The sequence below is a fragment of the Stenella coeruleoalba genome (assembly GCF_951394435.1).
Source record: "Stenella coeruleoalba genome assembly, chromosome: 11".
Lineage (NCBI taxonomy): Eukaryota > Metazoa > Chordata > Mammalia > Artiodactyla > Delphinidae > Stenella > Stenella coeruleoalba.
Window position 1 is genome coordinate 63,830,685 of NC_137157.1, and position 22,371 is coordinate 63,853,055.

At 58.0% G+C, this 22,371-nt stretch overlaps 1 protein-coding gene across 3 annotated transcripts; it reads left to right on the forward strand.

Annotated features, from left to right (window-relative positions):
* The first annotated feature begins 2,067 nt into the window (after positions 1-2,067).
* Positions 2,068-22,362, forward strand: ADCY6 (adenylate cyclase 6). Of its 3 annotated transcripts, XM_079937238.1 has the most exons (22): positions 2,068-2,192; positions 6,530-7,391; positions 10,970-11,119; positions 11,498-11,619; positions 11,714-11,825; positions 11,988-12,115; positions 12,632-12,790; positions 12,867-13,008; positions 13,124-13,252; positions 13,524-13,549; positions 13,787-13,934; positions 14,138-14,235; positions 14,413-14,500; positions 14,655-14,771; positions 15,037-15,195; positions 15,491-15,669; positions 16,552-16,587; positions 16,670-16,799; positions 17,108-17,371; positions 18,189-18,393; positions 19,245-19,369; positions 19,595-22,362. In XM_079937238.1, the coding sequence occupies exons 2-22, from the start codon at positions 6,534-6,536 to the stop codon at positions 19,718-19,720; spliced, it is 3,501 nt and encodes a 1,166-aa protein (XP_079793364.1). In that variant the 5' UTR covers positions 2,068-2,192; positions 6,530-6,533; the 3' UTR covers positions 19,721-22,362. The 3 variants fall into 3 exon arrangements, with proteins under 3 accessions (XP_079793364.1, XP_079793365.1, XP_079793366.1); XM_079937239.1 differs by lacking the exon at positions 10,970-11,119; XM_079937240.1 differs by lacking the exons at positions 18,189-18,393; positions 19,245-19,369; positions 19,595-22,362 and having other exon boundaries at positions 16,675-16,799; positions 17,108-17,310.
* The last annotated feature ends 9 nt before the right edge of the window (positions 22,363-22,371 follow it).

The window sequence follows — 22,371 nt, forward strand, 5'->3', positions numbered from 1 at the left end:
AAGAAAGGTGATGATGGCAGCCCTGCCCTCCAGGAACCAGAAGTGGAATTCAGGAGGCCAGACTAACACACCAGCCATACACTAGGGTAGAGGAGGCCAGTGTGACTTAAAGCACCCAGAGATGGATCCCTAGCGTATTTCTTCGGCTTACTTGGTTGGTGTCCAAATTTTTTTTTATTCCAAAATAAAATGAAGGACAAAGACTTCCATTCCAGAATATAAAATTTCATAACACACCCATTTCTTTTCCTCAATTATCTTTTGTATTTTCCCCTTACAGCCCATAAACATATTATTCTAAGACATAAATGGTACATAATGGTTTCAGACTGGAAAGGAAATTTTGCCTGGCTACCTGAAGGGAGAAGTCAGGCAAAAAGGCCCCGAAGTTCAAATTACAGGCCACGCCTGCACAGCTGAGACTCATACATGGCAGAATAAACTATCCATTTTTCCTCTTCATTTCCCATTTTCAAACATTTTAACCAACATTTTTCTAGCTCATCCTGAAAATCCTGTAAGAAAGACAAGACAGATAGTTTTATCCCTATTTTATAGATGAGGCTCCACGAGAGTGAGTGATGATTTAGCCAAGGTGGAGAGTTTGCAATCATACATGCCTGATAAGGGATTGAAATGGATTTTCTTAATTCTTCCCCTCACTTCCCTGCCTCCAGCTCTGGCCTGGGCTTAGGAATCCCAGCAGGGGCTTGGCGTGGACCAGAGCTGGGCCTTGAAGGACTAGAATACCGGCAAGGCTGGGTTTGAGGGAGCAGCTTCAGCGATCTAGGCTGTGGGACCTTGGGTGGGGAAGGGGCTGCCAAAGGAAGGAGGAGCTACAGGTCTGGATGAGGCAACAGGGAGCGCGCCTCCAAGGGAAGCCAGATAAGCTGCCCTCTTCCCAGCTCTGAAGGACCGGCATCCCCTCTAAAGTCAGAATCACTTGCATCCTGGGTGAGTTTATTAACCTTCTTCTCCTTTCTGGCTACACCATCTTTCTAACCCTCAAAGGGTTAAAGCAGCTTCCACGAGATTTTCCCATCACCCAGGTAACTGGGCCGCAGCTCCGTGCTTGAAAACGTGGGAAGTAAAAGCCCCAAACAATTTCTCAGTACCCTAGCAATGCCCCCTCTCTCCACCCTCCACACTCCGCAGGGAAGCACAACCCTTTGGGTAAAAGGTGCGGGGAGGGGGGGGGGAGGAGACAGGGAGGGACTCTACACGTGGGCAGGTGCTGGAGGAGCTCCCCAGAGAGAGAGGGGCCGGTGGGCAGCGTGGAGAGTGCCCCTTCCCTCAGGCCCCCTTCTGGGCTCAGGGTGTAGGAGGTTTGCTTGGGGCCAGCGCCCCGGAGGGTTGGGGGAGGAGGGAAAAAGCGGTGTGTGGGGAAGCAGGCCGCACACACCTGGCGCCTTGTGGAATGAAATCTTAATTAATTATTAAACTGAGTTCCCTCGTGGGGGGGGGAGCAGGGCCGTGGCAGGCGGGGCGGGAATGGCAGGGTGGGGGCTGGGGGAGGGAGGAGGGGAGATGGGGGTGAGGAGTGGGTGCTGGGCACCGGTTCAGCTTAGGGGACCCCGCCAGGAAGGAAGCCGACCCTCGGTGTGCTGGGCGGGAGGGGGGTGGTAATCGCTGCTAGAGGGTGGGTTTGCCCGGCGCCTTTGGGGACCCCTGGGGTGAGGGTGGGAAGAGAATGCTGGAGAACGCAGCCCGGGGGTGGAGAGAAGGGGGAGCGGGCTGGACGGCCCGCTCCTTCCCGGGGTCTTGATCCCAGAACAGTAGCCGCTTGTTTTCCCAAGACTGGGGGAGGGAGCGGCCGGAGGAGAGGAGGGGGCGCGCGGAGGGAGGGGTTCCATTCTTCGGTCTCCCCCACCCCTACCCCGTTCCTTCGAAGGGGAGCCGGCCACCCTGCCCGGCGTCCGGGGAGGGGGAGGGGGTGTCCAGACAAAAGGAGCTTGTGCCTTTAAGGCGGGGAGTCCGGGAGCCGGCGGGGAGGGGACTTCTGGATCCGGGGTAGAGGGCGGCTGCGCTGGACAACAAGGGAGGGGGCGAGGGCCGGGCGGACTGCGGACGGCGGGAGGGGCGGCCGGGACGCGCGGGCACGGAGCAGGACTGCGGGACGGCCGGCCGGCCGGCCGGAGCCCGCGGCTGCGGCGGGGCGGAGGCCCCGGGGAGGCGCCGACCCCAGCCGGCAGGTGAGACAGCGCGGAGGAGAGTCTGGGGAGGCGGCGGCGCCCGGCGCTCGGCGCTCGGGTCTCCGTGCGGCTGGCAGACTCCCGCGCGGCTCCCGGGAGTTTTGTGGTCCTGGCGGGGAAGCCGGCGCGGGGGGAGCCCGAGGCCGTCGAGGCTGGCGGGGGGAAGTCCGGGAGGATATGGGGGATCGAGGAGTCCTGGGTCCGGGGCTCAAGGCTCCCACCCTCACTCCCTGCCCTGTGCTTCCCTTCCTCCACCCGGGGCGAGTTCCCGGCTTGCTGGGAAGAGGGGGAGAGGCATGTACTGGGGGAGGGGCTGTCCTGAGGTTTTTGCAGCGGGGCTGTGGGTGAGCCTCCGAGTTTGAGGTACAGTGTGATTGTGTTTCGGGGAAGGGGAGGCAGCCTGGGCGGAGGGAGGGATGCCCTCTGTCTGCAGGAGTCCCCCTCCCCTCACCCCAGACCTTGGGAATGAAAGGGCTGGTGTCCAGGCCCGCTGCAGGGTGGGCACAGGGTGGGCAGACTTTATTCAGAACAGGCTCTGGGGCCTGACTGAAAAGCTAGAGGTGGAATCAGGCTGTGGACTCTTTTCCTATACCCTCTGCTTACCGGAGTACCCCTGTGACTGGAGGGCCCTGGTGGGGTTTGTATGGTTGGGGTGGAGGTGAGACCTCAGTGCAGTCTTTAGGGAGACCAAGGGCTGGGGAAGGGAGGAGAAGGGTTGATGGACCTCCAGATACAGGCCCTGGGGAGGTTTCTCTACATCTGGACAGGCCTGGAATTGAGGCCCACGTCCCAGCCTGGTGGGCGGTGCTGGCACTGAAGTGCCCTGCCTGGGCAATGCCTTCTTCCATGAACTTTCTGAAGTCCTTTTAAATCCCCTGGAGCCTCCTTTTGCCACCTTTTGGGAACAGGAGGTGACTAGGAAGAGGGTTTGGGCAAAGCAGCGCGCAGAGCCATCTTTGCGGCTGGGCCCTGGCCTGCTTCAGACTCTGGGTCTCAGGCTGGAGGATCCAGGTTCAGGAGGGACCTGGGGTCTGAGAGACACTGGGCCTCGGTCTGCCAGGCTGAATGGACATGGCTCCATCCTTGGGAGCCGGTGGTGCCTGGAGTAGCAGATCTGTGAGAGAGAGCAAAGAAACCAGGACCCAGGGAAGGAGGGGGTCAGAGGCACAAGCTCAGGAGCCTATCTCTGGGGAGGAAGGAGGTGGTCTGTGGTTCATAGTGATGGGTTCCTGGACAGGGAGGGTTGGGGCCCCATATAGGGAAGTTTTGTGGCTTTGAACAGTGCCCTGCCCTGTTCCCTGCCGTACCAGCCTGGCGTGGGGTGCCAGGAGTAAGTTCTCCAAGATGGGCAGTGCCTGGAATGGAGCCCAGGGTGGGATGGTTGCAGTTGGTTGGACAATTACAGATCTCTGAAGCTATCCACTTGTGGGGTCAGAGTGTTCTTGGGAGGGTCATGCATTCCCCTGGACAGTGTACGCGCCTTCCTCTGCGGGTACGAGCCACGTGCTAGGCTGTGCTTCCAGGGGGCTGGGAGCATGGCCAGAAACAGGTCCTTTGGAAACAAAGGTCTGGCCAGTGGGGTGGGGGCGTGGTGAGGACAGGTCAGGGGACTGGCGAGGGGGAGGAGGCTGAAGCAAAATGTCATGGGGGGCAGTGAAGAAACCTGCTTACTCTGGGCTCTGTCTCACGCAGCTCTTGGGACTGACAGCCGAGGACACAGGGACTGATAGGGCCAGGCGTCTGACTGGCTGGGGAGGTGTGGGTTTTTGCTCACAATTTTCCTGTCTTTCCATCTCTTGGACGCTGGCAGGGTTTTGGGTTCAAAGTGGTGTAGAGTGAGGAGAAGAGCTAGTGTTTATTGAGTGTGTACTACATGCCTGATGGGGGCTGTTACCTTCTTTCCTCGCAACTCTTATTGTTCCCATTTTACAGGTGAAGAAAGTGACATAGAGAGGTGAAGTAACTTGTCCAAGGCTGCGAGGCTAGCAAAGAATCACAATAAGGTTTGAAACGTGGTCTCACTCCAAAGATCTTGTTTCTAATGAAGTGTTTTGAAGAGCCAGACTTTCTCTGGTGACTTTTGCCAAATGTCAGCGTGACCAAAAGTCTTGGATTTTTGATCTGGCCCTCCAGATGGTGCCGTTGGTGATGTTAAGGGGTTGAAGGGCCTGCTGCTCCGTGGGATATAGGAGAAGGGATGCCAAGAGAACTTAGTGGAGGGTGTACCAGAGATGGGGGTTTCCCATGTGCAGAGAGGTCCCCAGTCCGCCTTCTGCTTGGTGGGCCCCTGGGTGTCTGCTTGGAGCACTGCTTCTGTGGCTTGAGCGTCTGGTCCTGTGGCCACCCGGGGCAAGCTCTGGATACTCTCCCCCTTGTCCCCTAGTGAGTACAAATGTCAGTGCTGCTAGCTCTGCAGGTTTAAGTACGAGGAGCCCCTCAGGGTGCCCCGTGGGCATGGAGGAGGGTGGCCCTGGTGGGGATGCAGGCATCCATGGGTGGCAGTGCTCTCACCCTCACCTCCTCCTGAGCTGGGCTCAGCTGGGAGACACATTGAGGGTGTTGTCATGGAGTCCTCCCCTTCCCCCAGGTCAAGACACTTCCCTCCTGGAGACGTGAGATTATGGGGCTGACTTGATTACTTGTGTCCTCTAGAACTTGGGCCAGCTGTATAAAATTACCGTGGACCTCAGTTCTTCTTCTTTTTTTTTTTTTTTTTTGCTGTCAAATCTGTCCTGTGCCCCAGATGGCCACAGGACGAGCCTCACAGGGTTCTGGTGAAGATCAGATGGACTTAGGTATGTGAAAGGACCTCGAAAAGTTTCAAGCAGACGGAAAGTGCATGGGAGTGTTATCCATCCATCCACCCACCTACCTGCCTATCTACTCAACGAACATTTATTTAGACCCTACCAGTTGTTGCAGATGTAGCAGTGAGCAAAGCACGCCAAAATCCTTGCCCTCATGAAGTTGACATTCCAGTTAGGAGAGACAGACAATGAACAAATAAGAAAAATATATAGAATGGTAGCTGCTGATAAGAGCTGTGGAGAAAAATAAAGCATAAAGCTCGGAAGAGAGATACGGAGCTCCAGGAAAGGGGGTTGCTATTTTAATAGAGTGGTCAGGGAAAGCGCACTGATAAGGGGACATAAGAGCTGTGACCTGGAGGAGCTCTTATTCTAGGCAGAGGGAACAGCAAGCCCCGAGGTCCCAGGCTGTCCCGTGCACGGTGTGTTGGGGAGCAGCAAAGAGGTTAAGAGGACTGGAGTGCAGTGAGAAAGATGAAGAGTCATATCGTTATTATTATTTCACGTTAGCTTCTTTATACCAGTGCTCTTGAGCTTGGTTTCTTTCTCTCTTTTCAACTCATAAATTGGTTGAGTTCCTACTGTGAGCCAGGCTCAGTATTGGGGGTACCTGGGGTGGGGATAAAGCGCTGAGCAAAATAGATACCATCCCTTCCCTCGTAACATTTATAGTCCGAGGGGCAGAGTCACACATTAAACAAGGGATGATTTAATGATAATGGTGGTCAGTACCATGGAGGAAATGTATGGAGAGTGAACAGGGGACCAAACTTAGTCTGGGTGGGGGAGCTGGGACACCTTCCTGAGGAAGTTTTGTTGAAGCTGTAACCGGAGGGAGGAGTTGAATTGAACTCTGTGAAGTGTGCACAGTGTGTGAGTGTGATGGGGACGGATGTGGAAAGAGATTCCCTGTGGTACAGAGGTCACCGATTGGCAGCTCACAGGCTGAATTCATTCCGTAGATGTGATTTATTTGGCTTGCAGTGTTGAAAAATGTGAATTACTTGCCAACGTTTAAAAGTCAGGAGATGTCATGTTAAAGCCTCCATTTTTTAGAATTCAGCTTCTGTTGAAAACTCAGAGGATCAGGTTCCACTGGGACACCAGTGGCAACACTCTGCCGGTGCGGGGTGGTGCTTGCCCCTGCCTGGGCTGTGCTCTCTCTCGCCTGAGCTGGGCGGCTTTTCTCATTGACAGGCACTCGAGTGGGTCTGTAGCCACCAGGAAATCAGTGCCTGTTAGGGAAGAGGTGAATGTTTAACTGAATCGCTTTGGAGTCAGACACATCTGGGTTAGGATTTTGGTTCTCACACTTGTATGGCTGCTTGATCTCGGGCAAGTGACTTCACCTCCCTCTGCCTCAGTTTCCTCACCTGGTGGCTGGGGATACCCTGGTCTTTCTCAGAGTCATTTCAGGAGGAGGATGTGTCTGAGGTGCTCAGCTTGGTAGCGGGAAGTGCTCGGTTAATGAAAGCTGCTGGTGGCGGCAGTAACGGTGGTATTGACACCACCCCATTCCTTTCCTCCCAGCAGGATGTCATGGTTTAGTGGCCTCCTGGTCCCCAAAGTGGATGAACGGAAAACAGCCTGGGGCGAGCGCAATGGGCAGAAGCGTCCACGCCGCGGGACTCGCTCCAGCGGCTTCTGCACACCCCGTTATATGAGCTGCTTTCAGGGTGCACAGCCACCCAGCCCGACCCCCGCAGCCACGCCTCGGTGCCCCTGGCAGGATGAGGCCTTCATCCGGAGGGGTGGCCCAGGCAAGGGCCTGGAGCTGGGGCTGCGGGCCGTGGCCCTGGGCTTCGAGGACGCTGAGGCGACCGTGGCGGTCGGGGCCGCTGAGGGGGCCCCCAATGCAGCCGCCAGGAGCAGGCGAGCGTGCTGGCGCCGGCTGGTGCAGGTGTTCCAGTCGAAGCAGTTCCGCTCGGCCAAGCTGGAGCGCTTGTACCAGAGGTACTTTTTCCAGATGAACCAGAGCAGCCTGACCTTGCTGATGGCGGTGCTCGTGCTGCTCACGGCCGTGCTGCTGGCCTTCCACGCCGCGCCTGCCCACCCTCAGCCTGCCTACGTGGCCCTGCTGGCCTGCGCCGCCGTCCTCTTCGTGGCGCTCATGGTGGTGTGCAATCGACACAGCTTCCGCCAGGACTCCATGTGGCTGGTGAGCTACGTGGTGCTGGGCATCCTGGCAGCCGTGCAGGTCGGCGGCGCCCTGACAGCCAGCCCCCGCAGCCCTTCCGTAGGCCTCTGGTGCCCCGTGTTCTTCGTCTACATCACCTACACGCTTCTCCCCATCCGCATGCGGGCCGCTGTCTTCAGTGGCCTGGGCCTCTCCACCCTGCACTTGATCTTGGCCTGGCAACTCAACCGTGGTGACGCCTTCCTCTGGAAGCAGGTGGGTGGTCGGGGAGGTAGGCGTGGGGGCACCAGTGCGGACGTGAGAAGGGGTCTGCTAATCGAGGGTGGGAGAGTCACGGGTGGACACGGGAGAGGGACGTCTGGCTGTATCTGCGAGGAGGGGTGGGTCTCCATTTGGGATCTGAGGCAGAAGGCACTGCTAAGGGAAGGGAAGGCTCCAGAACCTAAAGCCTGTGCTCTGTCCCCGTGGGCCACAGTCTACAGCTCTTCAGCCTGAGGCCCTTGAAATAGCATAATCTGTAGAGACCCAACGTGAGGCTGGAGGTGGGCAGGTGACATTCAGCCCCGGGGTTGGGGCAGGGCTGAGGGGGCTGGGTAGGCTACATCCAGACTTCGGCACCTCTGGCCCCAAGTTGACACTTGAGACTCAGGGCCTGGTGCCTTCCCTGCAGGGCAGCTCTAGGTGGCGATCTGGAGGGATCGAGTAGGTTTTGGATGCAGTTAGCAAGGGAGGAGTTGCCTCTCTCCTGGACTGAGGCCAGCTCCGGGAGGACAGGGAAGGCGATGAGTGGGTCAGTTCTGTCCTGGGCCGGGAGTAGTTTGGGGCTGGACTGTTGACGAGAGGGGCTTTAGGCTCCGACCGCATCCCGCCCTCTCCCCACTGGGCGCCAGGGCTCTGGCAGCCTGCCTTGAGGCTCTCTGCCCCTGTGGGCTTCCACCTCTGGCTTCAGAGTGGTGTGTGAGGTGAGGCTGTCGCAGAGACGTGGCTGCAGGCAGCCCTGGTTGTCCGGTGGGCTGCATTCTTCTCTGTGAGATCCTAGACAGCTAACCTTGCCTCTCCCAGCCTTCGTTTTCCAGTCTGTAAAACTGGGATAAAAATAGTAGCTACCTCATGATGCTGCTCTCAGGGCCCCACCCTCTCTGAGTGGAGTAAAACCCGACAGGGTACCGCTCACACCTGGAGGCAGGGAGCTGCGGGGATGCTGTGGGGATGGTTCCCAGTGAAGGGACTTCCGGATGTCCCTTGCAGAGAGATGTGAGCTGGTGGTGTTGGCTGTCTTGTGTCATCCCCCTGACCAGGGACAGGGGCTCTTGCCCAGCTGATCCTTTAGGGGCGGCTGTAGGCACAGCCGCCCGGCCAGCACACCTCGAGATCCCTCCATTGGCACCCTGGTTGAGATGGTGCTGTCCTCTGTCTCGCTCCAGGTTTGAGGGAGCCAGCCTCTGCCTTGCCCAGGGCTTATGGCCTATAGCCCACCCCAGCCCCACCTACAAAGAGGAAGTTGCCTGGGGCTCCCAGGGTTCGAAGCTGGGTGCTCTGGCGTGATGCCCTTCCCTGCCCAGCCTGTGGAACAGAATGTACCTTTTTAAGAGTAACCTTATAGCCAGTTTGTTTGTGGAGCACATACCCGCAGGGCACTGTCAGATCTCTTAAAGGGCCAGGGTCCTTCTGCCACTGCTAGCCCCCAATTTCTCTCCAGGGTAGCTGTCACACTGGGCTTTGGAGCTGGACTGCCCTCTTGGGGAAGGAGGAGCTTGGAGGTGGTGCCTCCCTTCCCCTATCCTCTCTGGCTGGCTGGGGTAGGTGGGTGTCTCTTCCCCGGTCTCAGCTGGCATGGTGCCCAGAGCCAAGCCCAGGGCCTGACTGGGGACGCGCAGTCCCATGGAGGCCAGGACGATACCAGTCTCCTGCCTCTCCGGGGCACCCTGTTGCAGCCTCACTCAGTGGGCGAGTGGAGAAAGCGGCCCCTGCCCTGTGCCAGTTCTTGGGGCCGGGGTGGCCCCGTACCACTTCTCTGAGCTGAGAACATGCCTCGATTCTACATCCAGTTGGCGTACAGGCTCTCTGCACCCAGCTGGCTTACAGGTTTCTGGGTAGGGTGGGGCTGTGGCCTCCTTTCTAGGCTCCTTGGTCAGCCCCTTCCCGGATCCAGCCCCTTCATCCTCCTATGACCTGCTCACTCAGACACACTGAGCAGTTTCACCCAGTGCCCCAGCCCAGCCTGGAGTCTCCTACAGTGCCCTGACATCCATTTTTTCTCACAGTCGGATAGGGGTCTGTGTACAGATCTATTTCAGTCTCTTGTCCCCCTTCCCCTTCCCTCCACCATGACTCACATTTTCCTCTTGGGCTCCTGGGGCCAGGAAGGGAAGTTGCCTGGTTTGCCCCCCTTTCCTTCTCCCCCACTGGGGGCTATTCTTAGAAACCCCCGGGGGAGATAGTGTGCCCCCCTCTTCACCCCTGCTGCTGGGAGGGGGGCCCCTTGTGAGCTGGACTGAGAAGGGAAGCTGGGAGGCCAATCCTAGAGGACGGGAGCTGGAGTTGGCTGGGGGTTCGCCGGACCCCTCCATCTTACCCAAGGAAAATGAAACCAAGGTCCCAGAGATTGAGTGACATGCCCAAGTTTGCAGGACTAGTTCTGGTTCCGGGAAGAGCCCAGAACTCCTGGCTTCCAGTTGGTGCTCTTGCCCTCCCTTCTCCCCAAACCAGAGCCCTGCCCCAGCCAACTCTGGGGTGGAGCCACAAGTTCCAGGTTAACCCCTGAATTTCCAGAAACACTGAGGTCGGCTTCCCTTAGACTTGCTCTCCAGCCAGTGCTGCTGCTGACGACTGAGGCCGGAACATCCTAGGATCGGGGTCCTAGGGCTTGGGGCCTGGCTGGGCCGAGTGTCGGGGCTGGCCAGGCACGGTGGCACCCCATCCCAGTTCCGAAGGGTTCTCTGTGTCAGTAGAATTGATGATTCCCGAGCCTGGGTTCTGAGGCTGGGCCTCAAGAGCTTAGGTGAGTGGAGTGAGTAGGAATCCTGGGAACCTGGAATGTAGTTTACAGTAGGGTTAGGACACAGCTTGGGAGTCCGACTCTCCTGGACTCAAGCCCCACACTGGCTACTACCAGCTGTGTGATCTTGGGCAAGTTACATAGCTTCTCTGTGCCTGAGTCCCTCACCTTTCAAATGAGATAGTGCTACTGATTTCATAGAGTTGTAAGAAGTACATTCGTTAACATACGGAGGACACCTATAGAATCTAGGCACATTTGTAGGCAGCCAACAAATTAGCTCCAGTAATGATAATAATAAAATTATTATTATATTAATTTATGTGAGGGCAGGGAGGGACCTTGGAGATCTTATTCTCCCTCTCCAGGTTCTAGATGAGCAAACAGGCCCCTAGAGATGAGGTGACGTGTCCTGGGCACTCACAGGAAGATGTAGAGCTCAGATCTCCTGGGTGTTGTCCTGTAAGGAGAACCACGTATGCAGAAGGAGCATCATTTGTCTTTTTTTTTCATCATTTGTCTTTTGTTTGGGGGTGTTTGTGGGGCAGGGAATCATAGTGTGCTGGGCCCAGGCCCTGTGACCCACCTGGCCCTGGTGGGTGCTTCTGCTCCCAGGAGCTGTGAGAAGATCACATTTCTAGCCATGGAGTGATCCAGGCAGGGAGCTGGAGTCCTGTGGGGATGGGGAGGTATTGCAGGGGTGGGGACAGCTTGGGAAAGACAGGGCACAGGATCCTGGCTTCCTCCCCAAAGCAGTGCATCTGCAGAGAGCCTAGCTAGTTGCACCTGTGTGTGTTGGGGGTGGTCACCGTTTGCCTCTGCCACCCCTCTGCAGCTCGGTGCCAACATGCTGCTGTTCCTCTGCACCAATGTCATTGGCATCTGCACACACTACCCGGCTGAGGTGTCTCAGCGCCAGGCCTTTCAGGAGACCCGTGGTTACATCCAGGCCCGGCTGCACCTGCAGCATGAGAATCGGCAGCAGGTGGGGCTGCCCCCCCTGATCACGGCCTTCCCCCATCTCACCTGCGTGTAGCTTGCAGATTGGATCTGCCCCCTCATGCAACTCCATGGAATAGCGTGAATGGTTCCCCCTGATTGTGTATCACAGAGGCCCTTTGACACTGGGGTTCCTGTCCTGTCTGAGGGTGGGAGGGAGTAGATGGAGTGCATCTGAGGGGTTGAGTGGGGTGTAGTCAGAGAAGGCTGAGGACTCTAATGGGGGAGAGTCAGGCCACGGTCCAGAAGGGAAGCTCAGGTCTCCAGAGAGGTCTGGGAGGGTTTGGGGGATGTGGAGGGACCAGGAGGGATTAAAATGTGAGGCCAAGAAGATAGGGGTCCTCTGTTGAAACCACTGGTCTAGGAGCGGCTGCTGCTGTCCGTGTTGCCCCAGCATGTTGCCATGGAGATGAAAGAAGACATCAACGCAAAGAAAGAAGACATGATGTTTCACAGGATCTACATCCAGAAGCATGACAATGTCAGGTAGGGTGGGGGTGGGGAGGATGCTGGGAGAGGTGCGGGATCTGGGAGTCTTTGAGGGCCACATCGCCCTTCCATCTTCTGCCGTCGTCCTCAGCATCCTGTTTGCGGACATTGAAGGCTTCACCAGCCTGGCATCCCAGTGCACGGCGCAGGAGCTGGTCATGACCCTGAACGAGCTCTTTGCCCGGTTTGACAAGCTGGCTGCGGTGAGGGTGCTAGGGCTTGGGGGTGGGGCCGACGGGGTGAGGGCAAGCCTCATTGGCAGCGGCCTTGGGGGATGGGGGCCGATGGAATCTGCAGTGAGGCTAGTGGGCCAGGCAGGCTGGGCCGGAGTAAAGGTGGCTCTCCCCCGACTCTTTCTCCTTTAGGAAAATCACTGCCTGAGGATCAAGATCTTAGGGGACTGTTACTATTGTGTGTCAGGGCTGCCGGAGGCCCGGGCAGACCATGCCCACTGCTGCGTGGAGATGGGGGTGGACATGATCGAGGCCATCTCGTGAGCACCGTCCCCTCCCAGGCTTCCTGGAACTGAGGGTGCCCCAACCTGCTCCTGCCCTTTGATGTGTCCTCGGGACTTTTTCTCAGTCTTGGCTGTCTCCCTGTCTTGGAGATCCATCACTGGGGAGGGGAAAGGGTCTTTCTTCAGCCTGTGTGAAGACCCATGTGCACCTTAGACTACAGCCAGCTGGGATGGGGTAGGGGGAGCCAGGATGAGGGGGATTTGGGCTGGAGAAGATGCCAGCTGAGTAGGCCCAAAGGGAGGGTAGTGATTCCTCCTCTCCTGGCTCAGTCCCATGAGATGCTGCTGGGCCCCTGCTGGTGAACAGGGCTCCCAAACATTTGTCCTTGGGCCCCATGCAGCCTCTTGCCCATGTCCTGCTGAGGGGGTGCCGTGTGCCCTGCGACTGGGTCTGTCCTTGCCCACTTGGCTCCAAGGCGAGCACAGGGCCGGGCTCTGGGCTGGGAGTGGGGAGGACCGTGCCAGGAGCTAAGCCAGGCCGCCTCCTCCCAGGCTGGTGCGCGAGGTGACAGGTGTGAACGTGAACATGCGCGTGGGCATCCACAGCGGGCGCGTGCACTGCGGCGTCCTTGGCCTGCGGAAATGGCAGTTCGACGTGTGGTCCAACGACGTGACTCTGGCCAATCACATGGAGGCCGGGGGCCGGGCCGGGTGAGCGTGCGTCCAGGGGGCGAGGGACGGGAGCGCCCCCGGCAGAGCAGGGGTCTCACCCTCCTGTCCCGCGCAGCCGCATCCACATCACTCGGGCCACGCTGCAGTACCTGAACGGGGACTACGAGGTGGAGCCGGGCCGTGGCGGGGAGCGCAACGCCTACCTCAAGGAGCAGCACATTGAGACCTTCCTCATCCTGGGAGCCAGCCAGAAGCGGGTCAGGGCTGGGGCGGGGCGGGGGTGGGCAGACGGGGAGAGGGGCAGATGGGGGGAGCTGGCAGAGGCCTTCTCCGGGCCACTCTTCCCAGCCTGTGCCCATGCTGCCCACACAGAAAGAGGAGAAGGCCATGCTGGCCAAGCTGCAGCGGGCGCGGGCCAACTCCGTGGAGGGGCTGATGCCACGCTGGGTGCCCGACCGCACCTTCTCCCGGACCAAGGACTCCAAGGCTTTCCGGCAGATGGTGAGGGGCCCACGGCGCTGGGACCTGGGGCCTCGCTTTCCTGTCTCCCTCAGCACTCTGTGTCCTCCTTGCCTCTTCTGCCTTCCTCGTCGTGGCTGCCGCCTCCGTAGTTTCTGGAATTGGGGATAGAGGGATGATTTCACCCCAGAGGTCCCAATCCCCCCAGAGTCTATGGGGAGAGCCGTCAGCGCAGTGCTGGGTGGGGAAGGGATTGTAGAGGTGAAGGTCGCCTGCCCTTCACCTCACTCGCACACTCTGTCCCTTTCTCCAGGGCATTGATGATTCCAGCAAAGACAAGTAAGTCAGGTTGTTGAGTAGGGAAGAAGGGCTGGGTGAAGGCATTTGCACCCTGGGGCGGGGTTGCGGGGAGCCAAGATCCCCCTCTTCCCTGGACCTTAGATGTGTCTTACGGGAGCGGGTGCCACCCACCCCGCTCACACTCCTTCTTTGAGTGCTTCCTGTGCCCCTCCCTTCTCATCGCCTGTCACATGGCAGTGCTCAGGCACCTGGTGAAGCCATGTCCCCTGCCCTCAGCCGGGGTGCCCAGGACGCCCTGAACCCTGAGGATGAGGTAGACGAGTTCCTGGGCCGTGCCATCGATGCCCGCAGCATCGATCAGCTGCGCAAGGACCACGTGCGCCGGTTCCTGCTCACCTTCCAGAGAGAGGATCTTGAAAAGAAGGTTTGGGGGATGCAAGGGCAGAAGGAGGAGGGCTGGGGGAGGAGGGGAGGCCCTGGCAGGGAAGTCTGAGCACAGGTGAGGTTTCTGGGGAGTGGGGAGGTGACCACAGGGCACAGCGGGGATTCATATCAACTGGGCCAACTGGTAGTGCCCTGCCTTCCCCAGGGCGGAGCCAGCGCCCAGCTCAGTCTCCTCTCCCCCAGTACTCGCGAAAGGTGGACCCCCGCTTCGGAGCCTACGTGGCCTGTGCCCTGTTGGTCTTCTGCTTCATCTGCTTCATCCAGCTCCTCGTCTTCCCACCGTGAGAGCCCTGTCCCTCCTTGCTTGGCTTCTCTTCCCGCTACCACTTCCCACAACCTTCCTAAACGTCCTCGCAAGCACACAGTCCCTGGGGCCCACGTCCTGCCTGCCCAGGGGATGGGATGAGGATGTCCAGATCTCCCGGAGTAACATTTTCCCTGGCCCTCTTCCGCCCCAGCTCAGCCCTGATGCTTGGGATCTATGCCAGTATCTTCCTGCTGTTGCTGGTCACCGTGCTGACCTGCGCCGTGTACTCCTGTGGCTCTGTACGTGGGGGGCCTTCCAGGGCTGGTGGGGGAGGCCAGGCCAAGGGCGGGGAGGGAGGAGAAGGCCGCACCTCTGCCATTGGGCCCCATCCCTGGGGGACCTTACCCGTTGGCTGACGTGGCCTCCGTCTCTCTGTCTCCCGCCTCCCGGCAGCTGTTCCCTCAGGCCCTGCGACGTCTGTCTCGCAGCATCGTCCGCTCGCGGGCACATAGCACTGCGGTTGGCATCTTTTCCGTCCTGCTTGTGTTCGTCTCTGCCATCGCCAACATGGTAAAGTTCCAGTGGGAATTTTTCTGCCCCTCCTCTGTTCCAAGCACTCTGGGTGCTGGGGGTACAGAGAGGAATGAGATGCATTTCCTGCCCAAAGCAAGGGTGAGGTTAACCCCTGTCCTCTCTCCTTGCTCCCCCCTACCTCTTGTCATCCCTCAGTGAGAAGTTGGGCCCCTGGGGTATAGGGCCCCTGGGTTATAAGGCACGGCCCTTGTAACCCCTCCGCTCCCCGGTTACCCTGATACACCTCCCCCGACTTTTGCAGTTCACCTGTAACCACACCCCCATACGGACTTGCGCAGCCCGGATGCTGAATTTAACACCCGCTGACATCACCGCCTGCCACCTGCAGCAGCTCAACTACTCACTGGGCCTGGATGCTCCCCTGTGTGAGGGCACCGCACCCACTTGCAGCTTCCCTGAGGTGTCCAAGTGGCGCTCGGAAGGGGTGGGGGGGGTCCTGATCAGTTCCGGTTATCGGCTCTTCTGTGCCAGGCCTGGTGATGGGCACTGGGGACCCAGGATCTCACCAGAGTCTCCAACTCCAGGAGCAGCCCGGGGCCCTGGTGTGCTTTAGGGGTGTGTGGAGGGTGAAGGAGGTTTGGGTTTGAGGTTGTGGAGGGGAGCTTGGGTCAGGCGGGGGCGTGCAGTGTTCTCCCTGCACGGGAGCGCCACGGCCTCTGCCTTCACCCAACACTGCCTCTGCCGTTGCTCCCCAGTACTTCGTCGGGAGCGTGTTGCTGAGTCTCTTGGCCAGCTCTGTCTTCCTGCACATCAGCAGCATCGGGAAGCTGGCCATGATCTTTGTCCTGGGGCTCATCTATTTGGTGCTGCTTCTGCTGGGTCCCCCGGCCACCATCTTTGACAACTATGACCTACTGCTTGGCGTCCATGGCTTGTGAGTTTATCCGCAGCCCCTTTAGTCCCCCAGGAGCCTCTTGACCCTGCTGGGTCACCGTGAGCCCCCTGTGCCCTTGGAATGCTACCACTCACCCATCACATGTGGGGGGAAAGGAGGCAGCACATGACCCCCAACAGTCACCTCAGGGAAACCCCAGTCCTGGGAAGTCCCTTGGTCTTTAGGCTAGACATTAAAAAAAAATTCCCTCTTGCATTTGCATGTTGCTTTCATATCCACTCTTAACTACCTGTAGGTCACACAGCTGCTTGGTGGTAGAGCCCTGGCTAGGAAAGGAACCAAAACTCTGACTCCCGCTTGAGGGCTTTGCCTGGGACAACACACTGGCTTTTCCTCTGCAAAACCTCACCCCTCGGGGTATGTGGTAGAAATATATGGTGCGGTAGAAAAAGCCTCTGGAGTCTGCTGCTGTTTGAATTCCTGCTCTGCCACTTATTAGCTGTGTGTCTTTGGATCGTTGAATTAACTTCTCTGAGCCTCAGTTTCCTCATCTGTAAAACGGCAATGCTATCTATATCACAAGGTAGTTGTAAAGATTATTATAAGTAACGTTTATCGAAGGCTTGCTGATGCCAAGCGCTCTGCTAAGCCTTCTGCATGCATTATTTAGATCTGATCACTCATCAATTGATGAGGAAGCCGAGGCTTAGAGAGTTAAGCAACTTGTTCCAGGTCACATAGCTGGTGAGTAGAGGAGCCAGGAGTGGAACCTCTGCTCTTAATGAGTTAATAGAAGGAAAAGCCTTGGCCTAATGCCTGATTTATGGTGCTCAGTAAATGCAGTTTCTGTCTCCCCTTCCATGCCCCGACCCGGCAACCCAGGAAGAACCGATGACTCTGTCTCTTGTGTCTTCCTGCCAGGGCTTCTTCCAACGAGACCTTCAGCGCGCTGGACTGGTGAGTGAGGGCTCTAGGGCAGCAAAGGGTGGGGCTGCCAGATGCCTCCTTCAGACACTGAGCTTGCCTCTGCTTCCCTCAGCTCAGCCGCAGGGAGGGTGGCACTCAAATATATGACCCCTGTGATTCTGCTGGTGTTCGCACTGGCGCTCTATCTGCATGCCCAGCAGGTGGAATCAACTGCCCGCCTGGACTTCCTCTGGAAACTGCAGGTGACTGGGTGGGCCTCGGGGGTGGGGGAAGATCCTAGGGGCAGAGCCTGGGCCACGCCAGGCATCTCTTAGGCCGGCCAGGGCTCAGGCTGCCCCGAGCCCACCCTGGCTCCATGCCTTCTCTGCGCCCGTCCCCTATCCCCCGCCTCATCCTGTCCCTGCCCCCTCTACTTCTTTGCCTGTTCTTCAGGCCTGTCCATGCCTTTCTTCTTCCACGTGGTTCCCTCTGATGCCCATCTCCAGGTGTTGGCCGCTGCACCCACGCCTTGTGAATGTTGGGCTGTGGGTGATGGGTGTGGTGTCCACAGGCAACAGGGGAGAAGGAGGAGATGGAGGAGCTCCAGGCATACAACCGGCGGCTGCTACATAACATTCTGCCCAAGGACGTGGCCGCCCACTTCCTTGCCCGGGAGCGCCGGAACGATGAGCTCTACTATCAGTCCTGTGAGTGCGTGGCCGTCATGTTCGCCTCCATTGCCAACTTCTCTGAGTTCTACGTGGAGCTGGAGGCCAACAACGAGGGTGTCGAGTGCCTGCGGCTGCTCAACGAGATCATCGCCGACTTCGATGAGGTACTTGTCCAGCCGGCTGGTTGGTGCTGGTGGAGGGTGGGGAGACTTGGGGACCAGAGGAGTGGGGAGAACTATGGATAAGAAGGCCAGGCTTGGAGGGGATGGTTGGTACTGGGAGGAGGAAGGGAGATCTGATGGGACCCAGAGATGTCAGGGGTAGGAGTAAAGGTAGGTACAGTGGAGTCAGGGACAGGTGCTCACGAAGGTGTCACAGGCAGCAGGCTCAGCCCCAGTGGGGCAGGGTCATCACTGTTGGGGAGCAGAGGGGGACGTGAGGATCTGTGGAGGGGCCAGGATAGGTGGCAGGTGGGGGTCATTGAAGAAGCCGGTAATCTGTAGACTATGGCCCCATGAGGCCAAGTAAGCAAGGTGATCCCCTGAATAGAGAGAATGGAAGCAAAATATGAAGAAGTGACCTGAACATCCAGGTCAGGAATGGGTTGTTCCCTGTTCTGGAGGGAAGGCACTTTCTCAGCCTGGGACTCAGTTTCCCCAAAGGTGAGGGTTGGAATCACTGATGCCTGATAGCCCTCCTGTGGTTCTGGGTTCTGCAGCAAGCTGTCGAAGTTGACCTGGAGCTGTGCGCTCCAGTCCTGGCTTGGGTTTTGACGGCTGCCCGGTGAGGGAGGCCGTTTTCCCGGCTCCTTAGTCCTGCACTGAGAGCAGCGGCTGGAAGCGGGGCTCACTTACCCAAAGGAGGGGAGTGTTGAGCCAGGGAAGTGGAGAAGGGGGCCAGGGCATGGCAAGGATTGAGGCTTGAGGCAGGGCTGGGTTTGGCCTGTCTGCCTTGACAGCCAGGTCCCCCTGTGCTGTCCAGATCATCAGCGAGGAGCGGTTCCGGCAGCTGGAGAAGATCAAGACGATTGGTAGCACCTACATGGCTGCCTCTGGGCTGAATGCCAGCACCTATGATCAGGTGGGCCGCTCCCACATCACTGCCCTTGCCGACTACGCCATGCGGCTCATGGAGCAGATGAAGCACATCAATGAGCACTCCTTCAACAATTTCCAGATGAAGATCGGTGAGAGGGCCCGGGTGACGGCAGGTTCTCCCAGGGCCGTTTCTGGGTGAAGCTGAGGCAGCAGGCTGGGGATGGCGTCTCATATTCCCCGTCGGGAGTCCTGTGGGGCTTTCCTTTTCTCCCACCTCCTATATTGTCCGATAGTAAGAACAGAGATCATTTATTGAAGGCCTGCTCTGTGCTAAGCACTGTCCCAGGCTTTTTTTTTTTTTTTTAAACACATATAAATCCTCACGTTATTATTCCCTTTTACAGATAAAGAGATGGACTCTCAGAGAGAGTAAATAACTCAGCCAAGGTCATACAACTAGTAAATGGCTGAACTGGGATTCAAGACCGGGTTTAGCTACGCTCCAGTACCCGTGTCCTTTTCTGTGGCCAGTCTGATAAGAGGCGCTTCCTCTCAGATGAACTGGTGGATGGGAATGGTTAATAGCATGGGTTCTGGAGTCAGACTGTCTGCTTTGAATTCTGGTTGTTCCACTTAACTGGCTTATTTAGCAAGTTGTCTAACTTCTCTAAACTTCAGGTATCTTTTCTGTAAGGTGGGAATGATGGTACCTACCTTTTGGGGCCGTTGAGAGGATGAGATAGTGTAAAATGCTTACAGAGTGGTTGGCACAGAGCGCGCATTGGTAGACTAGCTGCTGCGCTAGCATAGCCGCCTTGACTCAGGGGAGCTCCTCAGCTGATATGCCCGCATCTTCCATTCTTTATGACTAGGAGGCTTGTCCCTTTTCCAGTTTCTTCCCTGGGTCCTTCTGAAGGTGCCAGGAGGGGGGTGCCTCCCTGGGCCGACTGCGGAATAGCCACTGCTCTCGATTTCTTACTGCTGTCCCCACCTACCCCAGGGCTGAACATGGGCCCAGTTGTGGCAGGCGTCATTGGGGCTCGGAAGCCGCAGTATGACATCTGGGGGAACACAGTGAACGTCTCTAGCCGCATGGACAGCACGGGGGTCCCCGACCGAATCCAGGTGAGGGGGATGTGAGCAGAGGCTGGGAGGGGTATGGTCCAGAGGGCTTCTGCAGGGCCCTCTCTGCAGTCAGCTAGGACAGGGGAAGGGTGGCGCTGTTCTCTAGTTGGTGGAGTCGGGGTTGGGGGAGGGGAGCTGGCATGAGCAGAACACCCCTGGACTCCTGCAAATGTAGCAGGAAGGATCCTGGGCTAAGCAGGTTCCCCTCCCCCCCCACCCCCCCAGGTGACCACGGACCTGTACCAGGTTCTAGCGGCCAAGGGCTACCAGCTGGAGTGTCGAGGGGTGGTCAAGGTGAAGGGCAAGGGGGAGATGACCACCTACTTCCTCAATGGGGGCCCCAGCAGTTAGCAGGGCCCAGCTACAAATTCGGCTGAAAGGACCAAGGTGGGCATTTGAGTGGACTCTGTGCTCGCTGGGGGAGGCTGAGCCTGCAGACCCTGCTGACCTCAAGAGGGAACACCCCAGCAGGCTGTACTTGGACCGCGCTCGTCTGCCCTCAGGCTGGTGAATGAGGGGATACCAAGAGGATTATGCAAGTGGCTTTCTTTCTTAACTGGGGTAGGGCTGTTTTCTCTCCTTTTCCCCAGCTTTTGGGAGCAGGGGAGGGGGCAGCAGCAGAGGCAGGGGGACGTCTCCTGCCTCAGAGATTGAAATGGAAGCTTGCCACGCCCACCCTTTCCCTGTCTGTCTGGGCACTTGGCTCAGGGCTGGGCCCTTCCTTTCCCTCTTTTTCCTGGGAACATTTTTATAAAGACTGGGGCAGGCTTGAAGAGTGCCTATTCCATCCCTGCCTTCCTTTGCTATGCCTGCATCCCCAGCATGGGTCCTGGGCACTCCCTACCCCAGCCAGGTCTCCCTCACAGACACAGGGCACGGGAGGGAGATGTTCTGGGGACCCAGCTCTGTCCAAATTTCAGGGGAATGTTTCCATTTGCCAAATCCTAGTCCCATGATCTGTCCCCAAAGGGGAACAAAGGGACTTCTGCCAGCTCAGATTAGCCCCGTTTCCTGCACAGCTCCAGGGAAAGGGGCATCTGGTCTCACTGGTACTGTGAAAATGCCCAGCCGGACAGCAAGCGTGTGCGTGGGGATGTCAGAAGATCAGGAGCTGGATGTTCGCCTGCAGGTGCCAGAGAGCGCAGGCCGGCCAGGGACGGGGGTGGTGCCAGACCGATCCGAAGGTCAGGATCAGGCCACTCTGCCCCAGTGCTCTCTTGCTGTCTGCTGCAAGGGGGCACGGAGCATCTCTACCCCTTCTGTTGCCAAATAGGAAAGGGCCAGGGCATGGAGGAAGGTGGCCCTGATCCCAAACCTGTCCTCCCACGCCTCTGGCACTGGGGAGGGCCTGCGTGTGTGTGTAACCGTGCGTGCGTGGTGGTCTGTTTTCCCGGTCTGTGTGTCTCTGTGGTCCTGCTCCTTGGCTCTCCACCCTGGGTTGCCTCTTTCCTGTGGGCCTCTGTCTTCTGGGAATAAGGCAGGATTTCTGACTTCAAGGGATGGAGAGAGATGCCCCTGTTGCACAGGAGTGGGATGGGGTGTGGTAGCAAGAGGGTGGCCCTGGGGAGAGGAGTCCTTTTTGTGCCAAATCCCTAAGTGCCGTTTGGGGGCCACGTGTGCAGCACGACTGTCTCCCTGCCTGGGGCAGGGACCCAAGCGCCTGCTTGAGGCCCACAGTGCTCCTTGCACTTGAACTGTCTGGGCTTTGGTGGGCAGAGGCTCAGGAGTTTCCTGGGCTCCCCAGCTGGTGTCCTGGGATGTGGTATGCTTTGGGGCTGGGGTAGCATGGGATCCCTCTGAGGACCCAGATTCTGGTACTAAGGGCTAAGGGAGGGGAACCTGGACCTCAGCCTTCCCCAGCCTTCAGCTTGAGCCTAGCGTACTCCGGGCTCCCCAGTCCACACGAAGCCTGCAAAAGCTGGCAGGAGGGTTAGGAGGGCTGGACCCTAGATTCCCTTCCTGTCCCTGCCTGCCTTTTACCCACTTCCCTGCAACCTCCTTGCCTCTGGACTGAATTAGTTGGTGCCTTGGTTTCTCTGTCTGTACCTATTTAAGCCAGAGGCATTAGCCAGGATTTTGCTTGAAGATCGCTTTGTCTTTGAGGCGTTAGAGAGGCAGAGGAGAGAGGGTCCCAGAGTTGCTGGGTTTGGGGTTGGAAGGGGCAGGTCTTGCCCTTTCTCGTGTCCTTTCTGACTCTAGCTCCTCGCAGAAGCCTGGTTTCTGGCTCGTACTGCCTGCTTTGGGGGATCTTCATGCATCACCCAAATGGGCCATCGGTCACTTCATTAGCCAAGGCAGGAGAAGGGGAAAAGACTAGTTGGTCCAGGCAGAAAGTCAACTCCCCTTCCCTCAGCCACATCCCTGGACAGGAAGGTTCTGCGTGGGGTCCTGGGGTGGGGATGAGGCTGTAAGGAGACCAGAGTGGGAAGACTGCAGTCTTGGGTGACTTGTCTCTGCTTCTTGCCAGGTGGGAGGGACCTGTCCACACCCTGGCTCCCTGTACCGCAGTGCCAGCCGTGTGCTTCCCCCGGGCTGACGTTGCCCCCTTCCTCGCCAGTTGGGGTGGGGGAGTCAGTGGATGGGAGGCCCATGGACTTTGGTTTTATAATGTAACCAGTGTGTGTTTGTAGGGGGGGAGGGTGTGTATACCATGTATTTCAGTGAAATATTTAATATATTTAAATATCAATAAAAGTCAAACTCTTTGTAAAATTCCCTGTTCTCTGCAGCTGTTCTGGGCTGTGGGTTGGGTCAGAAGTGGCAGAGCCTGGCGTAGGAGGCAGGCCCCAGTCTGGGGGCTCTGTGGACCTCTCTCGTCTGTGGTCAGAGGGCTTCCTCTGGTTTTCTTCTTGCCAAGGTGAAACGGCAGCGTCTTCACAGAGCATGACTACTCCAAGACCTGTCAGCATCACGAGGGGCAGGGTGTCTTCCGAGATTTGTCACTCCGACCCCTGCCATGCATGAGCTCAGGAACCCCTGTGGTGGTCTTTCCAGTGCCCTGG

Bases quoted from the DNA above. Each gene is read 5' to 3' on its own strand.
- ADCY6 (XM_079937238.1), top strand. From the start codon at position 6,534: ATGTCATGGTTTAGTGGCCTCCTGGTCCCCAAAGTGGATGAACGGAAA. The intron at 11,620-11,713 runs GTAGGGTGGGGG...CGTCGTCCTCAG, and splicing joins CAGAAGCATGACAATGTCAG to CATCCTGTTTGCGGACATTG. The intron at 11,826-11,987 runs GTGAGGGTGCTA...TTTCTCCTTTAG, and splicing joins GGTTTGACAAGCTGGCTGCG to GAAAATCACTGCCTGAGGAT.